The sequence below is a fragment of the Felis catus genome, chromosome C1, assembly GCF_018350175.1.
Source record: "Felis catus isolate Fca126 chromosome C1, F.catus_Fca126_mat1.0, whole genome shotgun sequence".
NCBI classification, from domain to species: domain Eukaryota; kingdom Metazoa; phylum Chordata; class Mammalia; order Carnivora; family Felidae; genus Felis; species Felis catus.
In genome coordinates, this window is record NC_058375.1 from 77,928,596 (window position 1) to 77,949,146 (window position 20,551).

General features: G+C 35.8%; 1 protein-coding gene and 1 pseudogene across 7 annotated transcripts in view; one reads left to right on the top strand and one right to left on the bottom strand.

The window, feature by feature from the left end:
- Positions 1 to 20,551, top strand: part of BRDT (bromodomain testis associated) — a 79,764-nt gene that overhangs the window by 39,517 nt on the left and 19,696 nt on the right. For all 7 annotated transcript variants that reach the window (XM_019837426.3, XM_045036183.1, XM_045036184.1 and 4 more), the window contains 3 exons: positions 5,707 to 5,765; positions 8,102 to 8,273; positions 15,305 to 15,405. In XM_019837426.3, coding sequence (XP_019692985.2) covers positions 5,707 to 5,765; positions 8,102 to 8,273; positions 15,305 to 15,405 — 332 coding nt within the window. The remainder of the gene's footprint in view (positions 1 to 5,706; positions 5,766 to 8,101; positions 8,274 to 15,304; positions 15,406 to 20,551) is intronic.
- On the bottom strand, positions 12,722 to 13,277 carry LOC102902591 (annotated as a pseudogene).

Genomic DNA, 20,551 nt, shown 5'->3' on the forward strand with positions numbered 1-20,551 from the left:
AAAAACTATAAATGAAAGGATTGTAAATTATGAAAAATAATGAAGTCAGATCATAGCAATAATAATACTTAATGCGAAATAGTAAAAAGCATCTACTATTCTTAATTATGTGTATGACATTACCAAAGAGCAGACAACAAATCCCAAATCAAGTCTCAGGGTAGAGGGAAATGGAGCTACTTACTGAGAAAATACAATTTGTGAAAATTAGGAATGTCAGCAAAAACTTTATCTGTTACATAAGTACAAATTAACTGAAAAAATATATAAGGTTTTGTAGCTTTTAAGTTTATTGTGGTTTGTTCAGAACTTAGAGTTAGAATATCTTCATTGCCATAACTCTGGTTAATAAGGCTTTTGATTATTCAAGATAGGAGATATGAATATATTTTCATTTCAAAACTTTAATAGAGGAAACTTTTCTGATAGAAAGATATTGATCTTTAGCAATTTTTCTTAATCTTTTTAATACCTGCCTTCTAGAATTTTATAGCAGTTTGGCTATATGTAATTTCCTTAGCAAAATCATAATCTTTTATAATTTTGGTTATCAAGGATGGAGCTCTAAATTAACTTTTATTAGTTCCTTAATATTGATTCATAGTTCTTTAATTATCCTTATTATGAGCTGCTCTGTCTTTACTGCAGTAGCATTCTGTTTAGATGTGTGAAATGTTTGAATGGTAACATCTGTGAAAAACATTTAAGTGTTGTAAATTGTGTTACAGTTGTTTATTCCACATTATTTAAATGATTATATTTCATGTATTTTCAAACCTTATTTTATGCACTTTTGAAAAATACAGGCTCAATTCTGCTTTATTAAATAAGATTAATTAAATGGCCAAGCTGTGATTTCCAAGGAAAGTTTTATTTAAAAATTCTTTAATTAAAATTTCAAATAAGATATTGAATCAGTTCTAAGGTGGAATTGGAATGAAATCCCAAATCTTTGAAAAATATAAATGAGATATCTTTGGAGTAAAAGCAGTACTTGACTGCAGATTTGTTGTTTTTTGGTTTTATCATTTAAATTATTTTCTTGACTGACATCAGTGTATGCAAATTGTCATGTGTAGCTTAGTCAAGAACATTTATTAAACATTGGTAAAAATGTAACCCTTTTCTAAATGATTTTTCATAACCTTCAAAATATCATCAAATATCAGATCAAATACGTAAATGAGATTTGACAGTAAAATGATTTCCAGATGCTTATATCCTATGTTAGCTGGGCTTTGCTAGTATGTACACAAAACCTATTGAGAGTTTTCTTCTTCTTCTTTTTCTTTTTTTTTTTTTTTTCTTCCTACTGATAGTTTTCTAATTCTCAACAGCTTTGGCTATCTTGAGTGATATAATAGGGAGGAATATAACTAATAGATTCAATTCCATCGATAATATTACTGAGAATCAAATGGGACCAGCTCATTGGTGGTAGCACTTTTAATTGAAATCTTAAAATAACTTAAGGAACTGTCTAAATGTTAGCTCAGATACTTGATTAGTGTGGAATAGAATTATTTTTCAGGGGGGCAGCTGAGTGGCTCAGTCGGTTAAGCGTCCGACTTCGGCTCAGGTCATGATTTCAGGGTTTGTGGGTTCGAGCCCTGTGTCAAGCTCTGTGCTGACAGCTCAGAGCCTGGAGCCAGCTTTAGATTCTGTGTGTCTCTCTCTGCCCCTCCCCTGTTCATGCTCTGTCTCTCTCTGAATCTCTCTCTCTCTCTCAAAAATAAAATAAACATTAAAAACAAAACAAGGAATATTTTTCAGGAATGTTTATAATTTCAGTTGTTTAATAGTTACACTCAAACTCAGTGGTTATGGCATCAATTCTTCACCTGATTAAGACAAAGTAAATTTGTCACTTCATTCATTAGACTTTTTGCTTTTATTGGCTTCAGTGTAATATTCAGAGGAGGAAATTTATGAAGCCCTTTAACCGTTTCTTTTTTAAAAACACTTCCTTAGTTATGGGTGACTTACAAACAGGACTAAAACAATTTCTCTTTTTAGTTTTACAACCTAGGTTTTCTGTAGAAGTGATGAGGATATGATTTTTTTTTCATGCAAGGGGAAAAAGGACAAAATGGACTTGGTTCAAGTCCAGATTTTGTTATACCTTTTTTAGGCGGAGAATGGTTTAGTGCATGTAGGAAGTACACAATGACAGTTGGGGAATACTCTTTGGCATTTAAGAGAAATGGTTAGTTTATCACTTAAAATTTTAAAACTATGATGACTTTCTCATCAACTAAAGTATTTTCAAAGCACTAGAAAGATAAATTCAAAGACTCAGCTTTGATTAAAAACCTATATATATTGAGGTCCACACTTGAGCCTTGAGTCTTTGAAAGAGTGATAAATTTTGTCTTGTGTATTTAAAAATTATCTGTTCAAAAATGGGTCTTCCTGAATAAGCAGGCTGTCTAGAATAGTATTTTCTCAGTATGTTAGAATCACCTGCAAAACTTTTAAACTAGTGTCCAAACCTGAATTAAATATAGAATGGGGCTAGATATATGTGATATCTAAGTATTCCAAGTAACTTTAATACGCTGCTATGTTTGAGAACCATTGATCTAGGGCGTTTTTGTTTCTACCTTTAAAAAATTTTTTTTTGTTATAAATGTTTATTTATTTTTGAGAGGGAGGGATAGCACAAATGGGGGAGTGTTGGGGAAAGGGGGACCACAGAATCTGAAGCAGGCCTCAGGCTCTGAGCTGTCAGCCCAAAGCTCAATGCGGGACTCGAACCCACAAACCTGAGCTGAAGTTTGATGCTAAACCAATCAAGCCACTCAGGCACCCCAGTTTCCACTTTTTGTACTTGGGTTGTGTTTATATATTAAAATAAGTACCAGACACTTCAATGAAAATTGCCAAAGCAGTCTGTAAAGGGAGCACATTTTTTTAGTTCAAAGACAAATTGCTTATTTGGTTTTTTTGTTTGTTTGTTTGTTTGGTTTTGGTTTTTTAACCAACAGACCATGTCTTAGGTGATAAGTTTGGGCAAATCATTTAACATCTCTGGACATGCTTTTTTCCTATAAAATAAGGTAACAGAAGCAGGTAGTGAATTCCAACTACCTTTTTAAATCTTGTTCTGTGTAACAGAAGTGTGATTTAGTTTTCTAATTCAAAAATCTTCAGTAATTTTTTTCTGATATATATGGCATAACGTTCTGGTTTTGCATTATGGTATTATATTCATATTCAGCTTATTAAACTTTTCTTAGTCTATACTGTCTTCCTGATAACATTTGCTATATCTGGAGCATTTATCTCAGTGCTTTGAGAGGTGATGGATATTAAACCAACTCTTTAATCAGATATTCAATTCCAGCTCTCTTTTATTCTATAATTAAAATTTTTTGCCTTAGTTTAAAATGAAAACTTTTTTTTAATGTTTATTTTTGAGAGAGAGACAGAGAGCGAGCAGGGGAGGGGGGCAGAGAGAGAGACACACACACAGAATCCACAGCAGGCTCCAGGCTCTAAGCTGTCAGCACAGAGCCAGACACAGGGGCTCTAACTCAACGAACTGCGAGATTATGACCTGAGTTGAAGTCAGATGCTCAACCGAGCCACCCAGGCGCCCCTAAAATAAAAACTTTTCCATCAGAGTTTTATGTTGAGGTTTTGGGGGAGATGTGAAAATAGAACATATTACATAACATGCATAATATGCATTTGTTTAGTAGTTCACATATATTACCCAATTTGATTCTCTTAAGGTGGGTATGCATATTATCACAGTTCCCTGGAGAAATTAGTTGACAGTATATATGTTGTCACTATAGTGCTTAGTTTCATTAAGATTTGCAAGACCTGAAGAGCTTCTTCACTAATTGAAAGGGGATCTTAAAGTTGATAGTGAAAATGTATATGTTTGCCTTTTAACTACAAGGGCCAGGAACTCATAAACAGTTTTATGTTTTATGTTTTATGTTTCTAGAAAGTCAACTATGTAAAAGTAGAATGAGAATCAAAATGCTGAGTTTTAGGCTGTCATTAATTATTCTTCTGTCCATAGTCTAAGACTTTTATGAAACATACTGTATCGGATGGTTTTGACCTTTTTTTATTGCAGTATAACTGACATACAATATTAGTTTCAGGTGTACAACATAGTGATTTGGCATTTGTGTACTTTGCAAAATAATGACTACAGTAAGTCTAGTTACCATTCTAGTTAAAAAAATGTTGATGCCTTTTCCTAGTGTCTTCAGATTCAGAGAATTTTTAAAATTCTGAGCTATTATGTCAGAAAACTAAGATAATGCCCTTAAATTTTTTAGTAGAACATTAATATATGTCATATTTTATTATACTTAAGAGTTTATGTAAATTGTAGAATAATGTAGTTTAGGTGCATATTTGAATATTTAAGATAGCTGTGTAGATGTGCATATATTATATGATCATATTAATGAAGTCTGTTTTTTTTGTTCAAAGCTGAAACCATAATTTATCCCCTAAATGTGAAAGCTACTTGGATCTATACCCTCAATCTTTGCTGTCTATATTCTTCCCTTCCCTTCCACCTAGCCCCCAACACTTAAATAATACTTAGTGGAGTGACATTAAGATGGTTCGTGTCATTTCAAAACTTGAATTCTTTAAACTAAAGCACGTCATTGAGTGGCATTTAGCAATTTTAACAGTGTCCAGCATCAAACATTTTAGGAGAGGAAAGAACAGTAACACATCCAGTGGAAACTGATGGCATTTCAGGAAGCAGAAGGTAATTATCAAAATTAGAACGTTTTAAGTTTGAATAAGATTTGGTATTAACCAGCTTTGGTGCCCTGGAGCCTGAAACAAATAATGCTAAGGTGGCTCATCAGTGCCCACCTGGAGAGATGGGTCAAGGCATTAACTGGCAGTTTGGTGCTTTATTGCACTGGCCTAGGCTTATGATTGGGGAGGACAGCACCAGAAAATCTTGTAAGATAAAGAAAGGAACTTATGAGTAGCATGTCAGAGATCTCTTTTTATATCTACTGTACCACCAGTGTCTGCTGTAAAGGTATTTCTAAAGGTAAAGAAGGTACTATAAAAACCAACATATGTTGGTTACATATGTTACAACATAGTTGAGGCTGCCAAATAGCTAGAGAGTAAATAAAGAAATAAAGAATTTGGGATCTTCCCATAATGCTTAGTAAGCAGAGCAGACTTTACCATGAAATCAAATAGCTTCACTTTTCATAACAGACTGTATCCTCTCAGATCAGTGATATATCCTTCTCTTATAGTAAGTTCTTAATTATTTTAATTAAGTTCCTTGTGGCTGTATTTATGGCTACTTGGTAAAAGATGATTTTGCTATAATTCATTCTACTTGTTTAAAACCTTATCTGTGTTGTAACTTGTTCCTGTTTAAACTGTCGCTTATTCAAGCTCTTTACTATGCTGTTCTTTTTTGCCTAAATAATCCAAATTGAAATTTGTGAGTGGGTATTTATTCAGTTATGTGGAAAAGAAAATATCCCCTTTAAAACGCAAGTATCTCTTTAGAATTTTGACTGATTCAAAGGGCAAAAACCTGGTAACTGTAAGAATTTCTTGATTTAAGAGGTTGGTATTAAAGACATTTTCTTGAGATGACCATTTTATTTCTAATATGAAAACAATTTATAATTTAAATGGTAAGGTTTTAAGCTAACAAATATTAAAATATTTATTTATATACATTTGCAGAAATGTTTCCTAAATTTACTGAAGCAAAACAGAATGATTCTCCTAAAGAACAAGTAAAGGTAAGTTAATTCCTCCTTTTTTACCTTAGAATTTTAAAATGTATGTTATAACTCAACTGGTATAGTAGTAGCTTCTTTAAAATTTGTTTTGATTTTGTTTATAATGAAGAGCTGTCACATTTTCAGTTTGTCAACTAAATACTCAAAGATTTCTTCTTAAAATTGAATACAGGAAGTATTTGGCTACATTTTTCTAATAAGATATAACTGTTCTATAAATCATATTAGTAGAACAAATGATAGAAGTTTTGAGTTAGTCTTGAGAGTAAATACAGAAGAAAGGCCTTGCTTTCCCTATGTGCACACAGTAGGATGTAGGGTACACACAGTAAGGTGGGATTTCTAAAGGGGGTAGGAAAATGGTAGGTAGGGTTTCTAAAGATAAAGCTTATAATTACCAGCTACTAATTTTAGCACATCTATCATTAGTAGTTGACATGCTTTGAAAAGGATAGAAGTAATTTTATCTCTTACTAATTCAAGTTGTAATTCTCATTAAAGTTTTAATCCTCTGTACCTTCCTGAATATAGAATTACAGGTATATACCTTTATTAAATTATAAATTAACATCATCTAACTAGGTTAGGGATGTACAACATAAATACCTCTGTTGAGGGAGCTCTCTATTATGAGAAGAGATATATATATAATCACCCTAAGAGGTTGCATGATTAGTGCGATCATCTATTTTCATAATTGAGAAAATGTAGAAGGAATATATATACTATCTGAAGGAGAAAATGCTTAAAATGGCTTTTAAACTACAGGGAAGGGAAAGAAATGGATAGTACATTGACACAGATTAGGGACTTACTTTTTCTAAACAGAGGTAGTAGTGTGAAGAGAGGCAAAGAAGCACAGAAGTTGTGTTCAGGGAAAAATGGCAGCAGAGGGTATTTGTCAGGGATTAGCTGGCTTGGGGGACATAATAAAGAGGGCTTTGAACACCTAGATGAAATGGTAATTAATTTGGTAGACAAAAGTGAGTTCTCAAAGTTACAGATTGTCTGTTGTCATAGATTTTAGTGAAATCAAAACTATATCAATGAACTTTGAAAGCATCCTCAATACATAGCATATAAAATGCTGTCTTTTTATTTTAATGTTTATGAGGGAGGGAGGGAGGGAGGAAAGGAGGCAGCAGAGAGAGAGGGAGACACAGAATCAGAAGCAGGCTCCAGGCTCTGAGCTGTCAGCACAGAGCCTGATGTGGGGCTCGAACTCACAGACTGAGATCATGACCTGAGCCGAAGTTGGACGCTCAACTGACTGAGCCACCCAGGCGCCTCTAGAATGCTCTCTTAATGATCTGTTTGTGGCCAGAATTTTTTCATTGTCACTCACTGAGGAACAAAATGCCCATTGATAATAAAAGAGGGATTTTTTTTTAGAAATATGAGCAAATGCATATATTTGTGTGTTTCAGAAAGTGATTTTTTGTTGATTTAAACCTCAGCATTTGACTTTAACTTTGCGGCTTGGGTCTATATTATTGTTGGGACATTTCTATGGCATTAGTTTTATTCAAGCTAGCATAGGTATTCATACACTTGCCTTATTTACTCACTCTAACCCCTTTATTAGATGGAGAAAGACTGTCTTACTGATCTCTGTACTATCTACAACTCAAAGCTTAGTAGATAAGACACCTGGGCTTTGGTACTACAACTTAGCTTGTGACTAAATAGTTGTGAGATTCTAGGAAAGTTGCTTTTATTATATCTGAGTCCTATTGTAAACTATAAACAGGGATAATAGTTACATTGAACTCATGAGATTATTGGTTGAAGAGCTTTATATAAAGGGTTTAGCCTGGTGCCTCACACATTGTAAGCATTAAATAAATGTTAGCTATATAATACAGTTTTTACTTACTAAATCAGAATTTTGTTGATAGTCTTACAGGTCAACTATCATGTGATTTTTACCCACCCTTCTCAGTATGCCTATAATTTAGTAAGGTAAAGGGGGTAAAAGAAAGCAGATTAGTCTCTAGATTTGGTATAAAAGCTCCCAGGAAAGCATTTGGAAATAAGCAGCACTATTTAATAACATATGTAAGTTTGTATGTATTATTAACTAAGATTATAGGCTTTGACTAACTCTACCTAAAACTATAGGATGGCCAAGTCTTTTAATCTTTCCACACCTTATTTTTCTCATCTGTAAGAATGGGATAATTATACCCTATAAGTTTGTATGACTTAAATAATTATATCATAGTTGAAGGTAGTTTTAAATTATATTCTTTGCCTCTCTGTTTCTACTTTTTTAGTTAAACTTCTTGTGTGGTTAAAACTCTGAAAGACAGTTGTCTTTATCTTTGTCTTAACAGATACAGTCTTCTGTACAAGATCAAGCCTCTGCAAAAACTACCCTTTTTTGTCAGACTTCATATTCATGTGAAACACCAGCAGATCACCATCAGTTAGCATTTAATCATCAAGAATTGGAACATTTACACAGTGTGAAAAACATTTCATCTTTACAAATTCTGCCTCCTTCAGGTAAGAAAATAACTAGTTAATAACTAGTAAATTTCAGGTTAGAAATAATCACTGAAGCACATTGTTAGAAATTATCTGCTTTATTTTTAAAGGTATTCATTACATTTGAATAAGAAAATTATATGTACAGTTCACGTGCAATTTATTTTCATATAGATTATATACATTGGCTTGTGGGTCAAATACTAAAACCTTTCACTGCCAGAGCCCATACTACTGAGTTCTGAGCGGATTTGGGAAATGTTGCTCTAATTTCCATGATTCCTATTTGAGTTGGAAAGGTAGGATGGAATAAGGAAAAGATAGAGGTTTTATAGGTAGAGAAATTAAATTTTATACATGAGAAGTAGTTTACAACTAAGGAAACTTAGGACAAAAATACTTGCCTAGTGGTGGTTCCCATTTACCAAAATCATCTTCCAAACCTGGCTAAATTTTTATATTGTTACATTCATTTGACTACAAATATCTTGTCTGTTAGTCTTGTCAGAAGTGGAGTTATTGCCTGTCTCGTCCTGATTCTCCTGCCGTGTATGCCACAAACGATAATTCTCCGATACTGATGAGCCCAGCCTAGGGAGTACCTGAACCTTGAGATGGTATTCAGGTCTAGTCTAGAATCAGGTGTGAATATTCCTCATCCATGTCGCCTTCCCTCTAGGAGGCTGCCCACCAGTTTCTATTTGGCCTTCCAAGGGCAGGGGTTTCTCCAAAGCAGAAGAAGTTTCTAAATTGTTTTACTACAGTACAGATTAGGAGGAAGAGAGAAGTTTTGATCCTCCTTTAGTGCTTCCAGTGAAAGCTCTCTGTTTTGTGTTTCAGTATTTCATTTTGTATGTAACTCAAGTTATAGCTCTTCAGTGTGGAGAAGGGAATGGAGATCAAAAGAGAAAATACCTAAAGCAACACTGGCAGGCATCCCAGGAATTAAAAAAAAAAAAAAAAAAAAAAAAAAAGATCCAAAGTATAAAATATTTATATCCATCCTTTTGTGGAAAAAGGTTTTCAAAGTATGCAGGAGCATAACTGAAGATGTGTTAATTCTAGGTCATGAATTATCTTGAATGCAAGTGTTCCATTTGGGTCTTTTATTTTGCACACAACAAGTGGCTTTGTTTTTTTTTTAACGTTTATTCATTTTTGAGAGACAAAGCGCAAGCAGGGGAGGGGCAGAGAGAGGGAGACACAGAAACTTAAGCAGGCTTCAGGCTCTAGCTGTCAGCACAGAGCCTGACACAGGGCTCAAACCCACGAACCGCGAGATCATGACCTGAGCGAAAGTCAGTCACCTAATCGACTGAGACACCCAGGCGCCCCTCAACAACAAGTAGCTTTAAATAGTAGCCTAACAAAATCAGATTTTATAATCGGAACTGATTGCTGCTTAACTGTTTAGGGGACAGACAGATTTAAGATGAAGATGCTCTGATGTAGGTGGAACCAAGTAAGGAAGCTGAGTGCTATATAGTCTAGGAGAGAAATTATACGAGGACCATAACTGAGGCAGTAAGCATGGAAAGACGTGGATAAATTAGAAGAATATTTTTGTGGCACAGCGCATAGGCTTTGTTAGAATGAATGTGTCACCAAGGTATCATCCAATAGTTAGATTGAAAATAAGAGGCAGTGCTCACTTTGGGCATATTTGAGGTACTAGAGTATCTGATTAGAAATATACGACTAATATACGACTAGAACTAATAGGGTATAGCAAGATTCATAATTTATGAATCACCAGCATATAGAAGCTACTTGAGGCTGTGAGAATGGATGAAAACATCCAGGAAAATGTACAAAGGAAGAAGAGGAAGGTTAAGGACGAAATTCTAGGAAACAAAACTTCCTCAGTAAAAATTTTAAAAAATTAAAAGATGATGTTATCAAATCACCAGAGTACAAAAGCGCCAGAAGAGTATACTACAGTGCATTAAAGCAAGATGAGGAGTGAGGCTTAAAGTTGGCAGTTGAGATTTTTTACTTTTGCAAAAGGTTTTTTAGTGGCCATTGTGATTGAGGTAGAAGCCAGATTTTTGTAAATTGAGAAATAATCTGAATGTAGCCAGTCTTTCAAGAAGTTCGTTGGAGAGCATAGCTGTAACTTTAACAGGAAGATAGGTGGGGTTTTTGTTTGTTTTGTTTTTGGGGGTTTTGGTGTTTTGTTTTTTGTTTGTTTTCTAAGACTGGGAGAAGTTGTTTTGTTATGTTTGAGTTTTTGAATCAGATTTGAGCATGATTGAAGGTTGATCAGAAAGAGCCACAGTAGGGAAAGGTTGCTGTTTTCATTATAGCACTTTTGTAGAACAATTGATAGGGATAGCCCTGAAGAAGAAATAGACAATGGAAAACCAAAAGAGTGCATTCATGATGGTCTTTTGTTCCTATTTTGAGAAAACACCCTATCTGTGAAAAGTCAGGCTTTCAATATCTAAGTCTTCAGTTGGGGTAAGTTTATTGTATTTTACTTCAGTTTGGGCTTATATGTGATTGTGAGTAACATAGTTTGTAAAAGGAATTTTGTATGATGCCACAGATGCTATTCTGTTGCACTTAACCAGGTTTTTCAAAACCCAGTGGTTTGCATTCGCTAACTGTAGGTGGCACTATGCCCAAGGGAAACTACAAATGTATATAAGCTAAAATATACATAGAAGTTTACTTTTCTGGAGTTTAATCTCGATGGAAATAAATTTTTGGTTAAGTCTTTTAAACAATAAAGATTTTTTTCACTTAAGTTTTCTTTAAAAAAGCTTGAAAAATGTTAGTACAGAAAAGCTTTAAGAAATTGAATCAAGTGTTGTCAGCTTTTCCCAGAATTACTGCCATCATCTCCATATGAACTAGAAGAAGCCTCTTTTTTTCCCCTTAAAATAAGTTGAAGCTCTTAGTTATAAAGGATTATTAGCCTTATTCTTATTACTTATCCATTTCCCAGCTTATAAAAATCTTCACTCAGTTGTATTAAGAATTAAAAAAAATACTTACGCTGTCATATCATTGTGAATTAACATGGCAAATGAAAAGGTTAATCAAAGAGTTAGCCATCAAGTAGGAGAAATAAACTATTGGGTATGTGAAATAAAAATAATGTTCCCTAAAAGAATCAAAATGAAATTTAAGGAGGTGAGGAAGGCAAAATTACCTGATCTCTTTGGCAGATGTGTATTTTACAGATTAAGTTATCATTTGAGCTGGATATTGGAGGAAGAAGTAAGACTTATCTATGTATATCTAGGACTGAAAGGCATTTTGGATGGAGAAAACAACATGAATGAAGGTATTTAGGCAATCAGTAATTGGATGTGATTAAACCTTTGGTTGGATGAATAGGAATATGGGGAAATGAATTTGGGAAGGTAGACCAGTTCAGATCATAAAGAACCTTGATATCTAGAGACTTTGGACTTAATGATAATGGTATAGTCAGTGGGGAGCCAGTGAAGGGTTTTTGTTTTTTTGTTTTTTTTGGAGCAAAGGTGTGCTTCAAAGTAATTAATATGCCAATATTATGTAGGCCAGTTGGAGGAATGGGCCATAGGGAACAGAAAGAAAATAGCAATTGCGTTTTTGCGGTAGCAGAAAAAAACGAAGTGATGGAAAGAAGGAAAAGGGAAAGGTTAAAAAATTATAAGCGTCGAACAAGCAGGTCTGCAAAAGATGAATATATGCTAGGTTTTAAGAACAAAGGAATATAAGCTTCAGTGACTCAGAGAATATGGGCTAGATACTAGTCCGGGTTGCAGAACATAAGTCTTAGGAAAGATGAGTTCTGTAGTGTTTTGGGTACCAGAGGGTAATCCCCATAAAAATGTTTTTCGGAAAGTTGGACCTTAACATACTTCCCAGGCTTCTGTGATACTATTTTCTTGATCGTCCCATCTCTCAGAATATTCCTTACAGATATCTCTGTATCTGCCTTAAGCCCTTAATATCTTTTTACTTCAGGGCTTTCCAGCCATGTTCCAAAGCCTAGGTTTACTGAGCCAGTGATCCTCTACACTTTCATAGCAATAGGCTTGGAGCAGCCTTCCCATTTACCCAGATTTTTCATACATTGATCATTTTCTACTTATTATAACATGTAAAAGGTTGAAAGGCAGTGATCTATACATTGTGCCTAAGCGATCTTGGTGTCTGTTACTTCTGGTCTCATTTTTACAAATCAAGCATCAAGGCCCCATGCATGTTTATACACCTCTGCTGACCATCTTTCCTTCAGCATCTCATAGGTATGTCAAGCACAGCATGCCAAAACTGAATTTCCCAATTTTAATCTTTCCTCTTTAATTTTTTAATTTTTTGCTTTAAAAAACACTATAACTGGTGCGCCTGGGTGGCTCTGTGGGTTAAGTGTCCAACTTTTGGTTTCGGTTCAGGTCATGGTCTCCTGGTTCGTGAGTTCAAGCCCCACATCAGGCTCCATGCTGATAGTGCAGAGCCTGCTTGGGATTCTCTGTCTCCCTCTCTCTCTACCCCTCCCCCACCTCAAAAATAAATAAACTTAAAAAGATAAAAATAAATTATGAGAAATAAAAAACACTATTACTTTATTAACTACCAATAGAGCTGGCCTACATGGGGCAGTGGATGCTCTGGGCTCAGGGTACATGTAGGATGTGAGGAGGGGATAATGATTGAGAGTCTCTTTTGAAGGAGAGAGTGTGGTCTGGAGGCCAGGCCCAAGAGCACCTCACATTTGCTTCTAGAAATGGGTAGACCTAATAAAGTAGTCATGGCAAGATATGGCCATTCCACCAGAAAGATGCAGAAATTCTTGGAAATCTAGCTGTCCATCACAGTTGAGGTCTAGTTTTTTCATCATACAGTCTAGGACACCAGGGTCCTTCCGGTTCTTTAGGAAGGCTTCCACTTCTGTATTCATGAAGCCTGGGAACTCTTTCTTGGAGAGGTGCAGTTGTTAGCCTCCTTTCCAGCATACTTGTGGGAAACAGCAATCAGAAGCTCAATGCACTGCTCAGTCTCAGTAGGGCTGGATATTTTTGCCATGTCTATGTGAAGCAGGCATGGAGCCTGTGACCAGGCAGTGGCAGCACTGCTCCTTTTTCATTCTTTTTTTTTTTAATTTACATCCAAGTTAGTTAGCGTATAGTGCAACAATGATTTCACGAGTAGATTCCTTAGTGCTCCTTACCCATTTAGCCCATCCCCCCTCCCACAACCCCTCCAGTAACCCTGAGTTTGTTCTCCATATTTATGAGTCTCTTGCTTTGTCGCCCTCCCCGTTTTTATATTATTTTTGTTTCCCTTCCATTATGTCCATCAGTTTTGTCTCCTAAGGTCCTCATATGAGTGAAGTCATATGATGTTTGTCTTTCTCTGACTAATTTCACTTAGCATAATACCCTCCAGCTCCATCCACGTAGCTGCAAATGGCAAGATTTCATTCTTTTTGATTGCCAAGTAATACTCCATTGTATATATATATACACCACATTTTCTTTATCTGTTCATCCATCGATGGACATTTGGGCTCTTTTCATACTTTGGCTATTGTTGATAGTGCTGCTGTAAACATGGGGGTGCATGTGTCCCTTCGAAAGAGCACACCTGTATCCCTTGGATAAATACCTAGTAGTGCAATTGCTGGGTCATAGGGTAGTTCTATTTTTAGTTTTTTGAGGTACTTCCGTAATGTTTTCCAGAGTGGCTGCACCAGCTTGCATTCCCAGCTCCTCTTTCATTCTTAATAACAGCACTGCCACCACCTATTTCAGCAAACTGAGTCATTTAGAATTTAATTCTCTTGACATGCATACTCTTTCTACATCTTAAATAATATGTGGCCTCAAGCACAGAAGGGATGTAGTTATGTACTTAAAGCTATACTCCCTGTTTTTCCCTTCCTTGTTGAACTGAGAAAACATAGGTATGTTAGGCCATGTAGGGACATACAAGTTTAAACTTTCTTCTTTCATTCATGCCTCTAGTTTAACAGTTTTTTCTCACCCTTCCATGATCACTCCCATATCTTAACATTCCTCTCTTTTTCAAGCCTCAACCTCAACTAGTAGGATTTGGCCAGAGAATCAGTCAAGGGATTGACGGATGGTAGAAGGTTAAATGTAAGTTCCTACATTATAGTATGTAAGTGGCCAGGATTTTGTGACCTTGGAATCAGTTAACAGAGATAGTAACTTAGTTGTCATTTGTCTCTTCTGACCTTTTGCTACTTGTTAGGGCCCGTAGTAAAGAACTAGGGAGAAGTGAAAGAGAAATGACTCAACTAAGTTTCTTCATTCGGATATTCATGGTTGCATATGCCAGAAAACTCAGTTCGAGATGACATGAATGATGTAAGTAATTTTGTTAGTTATATACAACCACTGGTCCAAAGGTAGGTCAGTCTAGGCATGGTTTGACCAAAGCTTAAGGTATTTTTCTGTAGTTATCTTTACTGGTGATAAGTGAAACATTTGTATGAAAGTTTAACAGCTAATACAATTGCATAGTTTGTTCTTTTTACCTCAGAGTCAAGCCAACCTCTTGCATTTTGTACATGTTATCTTCTCACTAGCTAGTCTAGGTATTTAGTGTCTTAGTTCTTCCATTCTTTGTGTTTTCTTTGTTTTCAATTTGACCACCAAGAAGTATCTTTCCCTAGGATCCCTGCATTGGTGTAGGCCTGCTCTTTACTAAATGACTCACTTGTGTTGGGGTAGGATTACCATGATTGGTTTGCCTAATGAAAACCCATCTTTGGAGCAGAGGTCATTCTGCACACTGGGGGACTGCTATACCATGGGGACAGAAAGAACAGATTTTGGTGGGTGGCCACTGTGTCAGCTATCCTTTATGAAGACAAAACAAGAGGACATAAGTTCCAAGCAAAAAAATGTTTATTTTTCAGTAGAACAATTCCTCAACTAAGAATATTCCAAAGTTAAACAGCATAAACAAAGTAATCCTTTTGTTTTCGTAGTTTCTGACCTGGGTTGGGGGGGAGAAGAAGTCAAATTATGGACAAACAAGATGAAATACCTTGATTATACTATTCTAAAAATGTGTGCATCTAGGTGATTGTGAACAACATTTGAATGGCCTAACTATGATGCATCAGTCTGGTGATAATGACACAACGGTGTTAGAATCTGAAGGTCCAGTACCTGTGCAGAAGGTAAGAGTGATGTTACTTTTTTTCCTAACAAATTTGAAGGGATTTAAAATTGAATATAGAAGTGGCACAAGAGGTATTTTAAGCCTTAACTTGAATGAGATTTTGGATCTCTAAGCCTTTTTAATAAAATTTTTTACCTATCTAATAAAATTAAAAAAATTTACTTGTGAGCAGCACCACCCCCCCATCCTCTATCATCAGTTCCCATGCTTGTGTTTAAGTTTTATAATGCTGCATTTGCCAGCTATCCAGATTTTAAAGCATGTCATAAAGCTGTCTTTTAGAATTTGTGGTGGGGGATTTCCTAATGGAGTCTTTTTGTGTACTTAATCTCAAACCACACATTGATCATCCTTTCAACAAATATTATAGATGTTTGGGATACATTAAATAGCTCAGCTACTATTCTAGGCATTTGAGTCATTCTCAGAAACTTACTGTAAAGGAGGTGTTTATATACCTTGTCTTTTCCTTCTTTCCCTCCCTCCCTCCCTCCCTCCCTTTCTTTCCTTTATTTTTTCCTTGCAAATACTTCAGAGGACAAGTCTTATTTTTCCTATGTTTCAGCACACTTAGGAATATGATTTTACCATAAGGAACACACTGATTTGGTCCTTGTGTTTTCTTAGTATCTTTAATTCTCTTTGATAATGTGCTAATAATTACTATCATCAAAGATTATGTTTAATTTGGGTGTCTTGTTATTGATAAGAACCATTTTAAAAAAGTGTCTTTTCTGATAATCCAACATTAATTTTTTTATTTTACTGGTTTTTGTTTTATTTTTCAATTTTTTTAACATTTATTTATTTTTGAGAGAGAGTAAGCAGGGGAAGGGCAGAGAGGGAGACACAGAATCCGAAGCAGGCTCCACGCTCTGAGCTGTCAGTGCAGAGCCTGATGTGGGGCTCGAACTCATGAGCCATGAGATCATGACCTGAGCGAAAGTCAGGTGCTTAACCAACTGAGCCACCCAGGTGCCCCCTGGTTTTTGTTTTAATAACAGAAGTGTCACCTATCCCCTTTACGATGGAAAGAATAGCGCTGCAGAATTTATTTACTTTAAAAATTTTATTTTCGAGAGCAAGAGCAGGAGGGGGCAGAGAGAGAGGGACGCAGAGGATCCTAAGCAGGCTCTGTGCTGAGAGTGTGCTGAGCCCGATGTAGGGCCCAAACCCACAAACCATGAGATCATAACCTAAGCCAAAGGCAGACATTTAACTGATTGAGCCACCCAGGTGCCCCAGTGCTCCAAAATTTCTTAAATATTTGGTTTACTGTAATCTTTATGTTTCTAATTTAACAACCCTGTTTATAATTTTGATTGAGCCAAAATAAAGTTTAAAAACAATAAGAAAATTTCCAAAAGGGCAAAAATAAGCAGCAAAACATCTAGTATATGTCATACAGTTGAAGTTTGTGCCATAGGTGAAAGTGACATAAGACCACTCTGATTATTTCCAATGTCTAGCAGGTAGCAGGAACTAAAATGTTGACATGAAAGCTAAAGGAAGAATGGGATTCTGGGGACTGTTCTCTCACGACAGACTTTCCATTCTTGACATTTCCTACCATTGCTCACTCACTGTCAGTAGTATTACCTCCTATTGAAAAGAGAGGCTATGGAATTTTGGTGCTAGAAGAGCTCTTTGAGAATTAGTCTATGTGAATAAACTGCAACCCAGATGGTTCAAGCATCCTGCCCAAATAAGAGCTGGGACTAAAACCAAAAAAATTTCAACAAACGCTCAGACTCTTGTCTTTTTACTTGGAAGCCCTAGCTTTGCCATTTTTCTCTTCTGCCTCAGGAAAAGATGTTTCATTACCAAGACTAACTCATCTCTGTTCTTAATTCTCTTGCATTCAGCAGATTTATTATAGTGGAGGTCTCCTACCATCTCTGTAATCTCTATTATTTTTTTTCTTATTTGTGCCAGTACCATATTGTCTTGATGATTACAGCTTTACAATACATCTTGAAGTCCAGGATTGTGATGCCTCCAGCTTTGGCTTTCTTTTTCAGGATTGCTTTGGCTATTCGGGGCCTTTTCTGGTTCCATACAAATTTTAGGATTGTTTGTTCCAGCTCTGTAAACAATGCTGGTGTTATTTTGATAGGGGCTGCATTGAATGTATAGATTGCTTTGGGTAGTAGCATCATTTCAACAATATTTGTCCTTCCAATCCATGAGCATGGAATATTTTTCCTTTTTTGTGTGTCTTAATTTCTTTCATAAGCTTTCTATAGTTTTCAGTGTATAGACTTCTCACCTCTTTGGTTAGGTTTATTCCTAGATATTTTACGGTTTTTGGTGCAGTTGTAAATGAGATAGATTCCTTGACTTTTTGTTGCTTCATTATTGCTGTATGGAAATGCAATTGATTTCTGTGCATTGATTTTATATCCTGCAACTTTCCTGAATTCATGGGTCATTTCTAGCAGTTTTTTGGTGGAATCGTTTGGGTTTTCCATATAGAGTATCATGTCGTCTGCGAAGAGTGAAAGTTTGACTTCCTCCTTGCTGATTTGGATGCCTTTTATTCCTTTATTGCTTTATTCCTCTTTGTTATTTGGATGACTTTTATTGCTGAGGCTAGGACTTCCAATACTGTGTTGAATAACAGTGGTGAGAGTGGACATGCCTGTCTTGTTCCTGACCTGGGGGAAAGCTCTCAGTTTTTCCCCATTGAGGATATTAGCGGTGGGTCTTTCATATATGGCTTTTATGATCTCGAGGTATGATCCTTCTATCCCTACTTTCTTGAGGGTTTTTATCAAGATAGGATGCTGTATTTTGCCAAATGCTTTCTCTGCATCTATTGAGGATCAATGTGGTTCTTGTCCTTTCCTTTATTGATATGATGTATCACATTGATTGTTTTGCAGATATTGAACCAGCCCTGCATCCCAGGTATAAATCCCACTTGGTCATGGTGAATAATTCTTTTAATGTATTGTTGGATCTGGTTGGCTAGTATCTTGTTGAGGATGTTTGCATCCATATTCATCAGGGAAATTGGTCTGTAGTTCTCCTTTATAGTGGGGTATTTGTCTGGTTTTGGAATCAGGGTGATGCTGGCTTTATAGAATGAGTTTTGAAGTTTTCCTTCCATTTCTATTTTTTGGAACAGCTTCAAAAGAACAGGTGTTAACTCTTCTTTAAATGTTTGGTAGAATTCCCCTGGAAGGCCATCTGGCCCTGGACTCTTGTTTTTTGGGAGATTTTTGTACTAATTTGATTTCCTTACTGGTTATGGGTCTGTTCAAATTTTCTATTTCTTCCTGTTTCAGTTTTGGTAGTTTATATGTTTCTAGGAGTTTGTCCATTTCTTCCAGATTGCCCAATTTATTGGCATATACTTGCTCATGATTCTCTTATTATTTGTATTTCTGCAGTGTTGGTTGTGATCTCTCCTCTTTCATTCTTGATCTTATTTATTTGGGTCCTTTTTCTTTTTGATCAAACTGTCTAGGGGTTTATCAATTCTGTTAATTCTTTCAAAGAAACAGCTCCTGGTTTCATTGATCTGTTCTGCTGATATTTTGGTTTCAATACCATTGATTTCTGCTCTAATATTATTTCCTGTCTTCTGCTGGTTTGGGGTTTTATTTGCTGTTCTTTTTCCAGCTCTTTAAGGTGTAAGGTTAGGTTGTGTCTCTGAGGTCTTTCTTCCTTCTTTAGGAAGGCCTGGATTGTTATATACTTCCCTCTTATGACCACCTTTGCTATGTCCCAGAGCTTTTGGACTGTGGTGTTATTTTCATTGGCTTCCATGTACTTTTCATTCCATTCATTATTTAGTAGGATCTTCTTTCATCTCCAAGTATTAGTGGTCTTTGCAAATTTTTTCTTGTGGTTGATTTTGAGTTTCATAGCGTTGTGATCTGAAAATATGCACGGTATGATCTTGATATTTTTGTATTTGTTGAGGGCTGATTTGTGTGCTAGTATTATCTATTCTGGATAACATTCCATGTGCACTGCAGAAGAATGAATGTTCCACTGCATTAGGATGAAATGTTCTGAATATATCTGTTAAGTCCATCTGGTCCAGTGTGTCATTCAAGACATTGTTTCCTTGTTGATTTTCTGTGTAGATGATCTGTCCATTGCTGTAAATGGGGTGTTGAAGTCCCCTACTATTATGGTATTATTGTAAACGAGTTTCTTTATGTTTGCGATTAATTGATATATATATTGGGGTGCTTTCACATTTGGAGCATAGATGTTTATAATTGTTAGGTCTTCTTGGTGGATAGACCCCTTAATTATGATATAATGCCCTTCTTCATCTCTTGTTACAGTCTTTATTTAAAGTCTAGTTTGTCTGATATAAGTATGGGTACTCCGGTGACCATTAGCATGATAGATGGTTCTCCATCCCCTTACTTTCAATCTGAAGGTGTCTTTAGGTCTAAAATGGGTCTCTTGTAAACAGCATATAGATGGGTCTTGTTTTCTTAACCATTCTGTTACCTTTTGTGTTTTGATTGGAACATTTAGTCCATTGACATTTAAAGTGAGTATTGAAAGATATGAATTTATTGCCAGTATGTTGCCTGTAGAGTTGGATTTCTGGTGGTATTCTCTGATCCTTTATAGTCTCTGCTGCTTTTGGTCATTTTTGTTCTGTTTCATCTTTTCTCCCCTCAGAGAGTCCCCTTTAAAATTTCTTGCAGGGCCAGTTTAGTGGTCATGAACTCCTTTACTTTTTGTTTGTCTGGGAAACTTTTTTATCTTTCCTATTTTGAATGACAGCCTTGCTGGATAAAGAATTCTTGGCTGCATATTTCTCCAATTCAGCACATTGAATATATCCTGCCACTCCTTTCTGGCCTGCCAAGTTTCTGTGGATAGGTCTGCTGCAAACCTTATCTGTCTTCCCTTTTGTTTTTCCCTTGCTGCTTTCATGATTCTCTCCTTTCCTGAGTATTTTGTGAATTTGACTATGATATGCCTTGTTGATGGTCAGTTTTTGTTGAATCTAATGAGAGTTCTCTGTGCTTCCTGGATTTTCATGTCTGTGACTTTCCCCAGGTTAGTAAAGTTTTCTGCTATGATTTGCTCACATAAACCTTCTACCCCCTTTTGTTTCTCTTCACCTTCTGGGACACCTATGATTCAGATGTTACTCCTATTTAATG